Source organism: Bison bison, unplaced genomic scaffold (assembly GCF_000754665.1).
Source record: "Bison bison bison isolate TAMUID 2011002044 unplaced genomic scaffold, Bison_UMD1.0 scf7180017864482, whole genome shotgun sequence".
Classification (NCBI taxonomy): domain Eukaryota; kingdom Metazoa; phylum Chordata; class Mammalia; order Artiodactyla; family Bovidae; genus Bison; species Bison bison.
Genome location: NW_011495042.1, coordinates 1202970 through 1206291, shown reverse-complemented (window position 1 = coordinate 1206291; position 3322 = coordinate 1202970). Strand labels below are relative to the sequence as shown.

Genomic DNA, 3322 nt, shown 5'->3' with positions numbered 1-3322 from the left:
TTAACCCCAGACTCTCAGACTCAGCCTCTCTCCAACTCTGACATGCTGAGTTGGTTGACCCGGGTGGAACTAGAGACATAATTTGAGGCAATGCTGGCAGACCCAAAAGACCAAATGGGAAGGGGTCTCATCATCTCCCCCCTCCCAGCCCTAAAGACACTGAAGGGTATTCCAGGCCCCTGGAGGAGCCTATGATTCCCAGGGAATTGGCTCTGGGGCAACAAAGTGAGACAAGTGTCTCAGAACTCTGGCCATGGGCCCAGGCATTCCTGCCCCACCTTTCCTGCTGTTGTTGTTTCAGGAGGGTGAGGCCTTGGGAGGGAGAGGCAGGAAGGAGAAATGACTGGACACCCAGCTGCAGCCTTCTTCTCTTTCTGCTGGCCCTGCAGCAGCCCCAGGCTGCTTTGGAGGACTAGGGGAAGGTTGCTCCAAATCAACTCAGACAGACCAAGCGACCCCAGCCTAGGAGTCAGAGGTGCAGCAAGTGTCACCTGGGCCCATCTGACTCTCACCCACATCTCCAGAAACTGGTGGAATGGAAAGATCCTTTGGAAGGTGACCTTTCCAACCTTAGCTGGCAGTCTGTCAGGGTCAGAGCTGACAGGTGAGGACACTGGCTAAAAGTGAAGGGGGGAAGGTGTGGTTAAAATAACAGGTACAGACTAGAGACCAGATCAGGGTGAGCTGGGGACCTGCAGCACATAACTCACTGTTGGGAGGCCTTGAACATCAGATCCCAGATACTATTTGGGGCCCACCCCAGCCAATGCCATATTCGAGATGCTCTTCTCCCCCTCAGGTTTCCTCCCCTTGCCACATGGGGCTGGCAGTTGCTACCCCAACCCTGGATGCGTGGCTCACACCTCAGCAGTTCCCACAGGCCCCTTCTGACCTCTGCCCAGTCTTGGCCATTTCCCAGCTTATCCAGAGCCTTGCTCATCTCTGGGCCTCAATCACCTTCTCTATGAAATGGAGAAGACTAAATTATAGCTTTTTACTCTGACTAAATCACAGCTTTTTTAGTCTACCCTAGAAAGGATAACAGAGAAGGCAATGGCACCCCACTCCAGTACTCTTGCCTGGAAAATCCCATGGATGGAGGAGCCTGGTAGGCTGCAGTCCATGGCGTCACTGAGAGTCAGACACGACTGAGCGACTTCACTTTCACTTTTCACTTCCATGCACTGGAGAAGGAAATGGCAACCCACTCCAGTGTTCTTGCCTGGAGAATCCTAGGGACGGGGGAGCCTGGTGGGCTGCCGTCCATGGGGTCGCACAGAATCGGACATGACTGAAGCGACTTAGCAGCAGCAGCAGCAGAAAGGATAAAGGAGCTTCCCTGGTGGCTCAGACAGTAAAGAATCTGCCTGCAATGCAGGAGACCCAGGTTCAGTCCCTTGGTTGGGAAGATCCCCTGGAGAAGGGAATGGCAACCCACTCCAGTATTCTTCCCTGGAGAATTCCATGGACAGAGGAGCCTGGCAGGCTACAGTCCACGGAGTTGCAAACAGTCACCAACCGAGTGACCAACCCTTTCAGAAAGGATAAACTGATGGAGGGGAGCTCTTCTGGGGACCTGTTTCTCACCTTCCCTTACCTTTCAGTGCAGCCTGGGGCCCCTGGAGCTGAGTCTTACAGACCCAGACTGGCAACACTATTCTGGGACCCTTCCAGGTCTGTGGCCCCAGAAGGATCTTCTACCTTTGAGTCACACTGCCCAAAGAAAAGGCCAGAGGCTAAGCATTGCTGGTGAGGTGGTGGGTGGGGAGAAAACGGCATTTGAGGCTAAAAACATCTGGTCTGGTAGTCCTGAGAGCCTCTGCTCCCAGGCTAGGAAGCTCCCAGGCTTCATCCCAAGGGCAATGAAATGTGAGGGCAGGACCCAGGCCAGGCATGAGTGTGCCTGAGTGTGTATGAGGAAGGAGAAAGAGGTGCTGAACCTAACACCACAGGGACCCAGCAGGAGTCTCCTCCCTCAAACAGCAGTCCCATCATCAAGCCACAGCTCGATGGTTAAGGGCATGGCCTTCTTACCCTCTCACTCCATCCAGTTCTAAGGTTCCTTAGGAGCCTGCACAGGAGGTACATATGGGGAAGCTGAGGCCCAGGAAGGAACTGGAGGGCCCAAAGACACTAACTATAGAGCACATACATGGCTCAGACCCAGGCCTCCAGCTCCCAATCCCATGAAGCTCACTTGAGCTAGGCGGTTCAGAAAGGCTGGGCGACTCACCTCAGGGCACACAGCAAATACCTAGGCTCCCCAGGCAGCTTTCACGGTCACCATGGGGCAGGGTGAGGACAGACTGGCTAGCCTTGGCATGCCCAGGTGAGTCAGCTGCCGGTCCTTGCAGCTATCTAACCAGCAGCCAGACCTGCTAGCTCACTCTGGCTCGCTTGCTTGCTTGCTCTCTCTCTCTCTCTCTCTCTCTCTCTCTCATTCTTGGCCTCTCTCCACGCTGGGTCCCTTTCTCCCCTGCCTTCTCCAAGGCCTGGCCCCTCAGGCCCCTTGGCCACACCCTGTCTATGATTTCCTGGTCAGCAAGGAAGTGCTGCCTGCTGCGGAGGCTTTTTCCTGGGCTGCCTTGGAAGCCCCTTGATTATCCAGCAAGCTGGGGCGGTAGACAGAGAGAGGAGGGAGGAGCTGCCCTAGGGAGGGGGCGCTGAGCTGTCACAGCTGACAGGTTCCAGTCCCCACCTGGGCCTCTCCCCCAAACCCTTCCTCTGGGCCTCAGTGGCTCCAGGCACCTTGTCCTAGACCCCACCCCCCATTTTTTCACAGCCTTCCTTCCTCTCCCTGGCCAGGCACACGCAGTCACTGGAACTTCCCAAACATGGGATCTTGTTCCAGTCACCAGGCGTTTGCCCATGCCATTCTCCCTGTGGCAACACTAGACTGCGTCACCTCCTGGCACCAAATTCCTCAAGCTGGGTGCTGCCCACGAGGTCGCCCAACAGCCCAGGCCAAGCCCCTGGGCACTGCCCTCTTGTCAGGCACGGGACCAGAGAGGCTGTCCCATGGTGACAGGGTGACCAAGGGGCAGGGAGGACGAAGCTGAACCCCGCTGGGAGGGAGGGGCCTTCGGACAAACTCTGACGGGCCCCGAGCGAGCGTGAGTGCCGCTGAGGACTGAGCAGTAGTGGAGGGGCGGCGCGCGGCGGCCCGAGGGGGCGCGGAGACGAAAGTCTCACCTGGAGCGAGGAGAGGGGACAGTAAAAGGGCTCTGCCCCAGACGCGCGACCTCCACCCCGCCCTTACCTGTGAGGCGCGGGAACCCACGCGGGGGAGCGCGCTGCGGTTGCTTGCTCGCGGACGCCCGCC

At 57.3% G+C, this 3322-nt stretch overlaps 1 protein-coding gene across 1 annotated transcript in view; it reads right to left on the bottom strand.

The window, feature by feature from the left end:
* ALS2CL (ALS2 C-terminal like) overlaps window positions 1-1108 on the bottom strand; it is a 20353-nt gene extending 19245 nt beyond the window's left edge. The window contains exon 1 of the mRNA XM_010862380.1: window positions 1080-1108. Within this exon, the coding sequence (XP_010860682.1) occupies window positions 1080-1093 (14 nt within the window). The 5' untranslated portion in view covers window positions 1094-1108. The remainder of the gene's footprint in view (window positions 1-1079) is intronic.
* Window positions 1109-3322: the final 2214 nt, after the last annotated feature.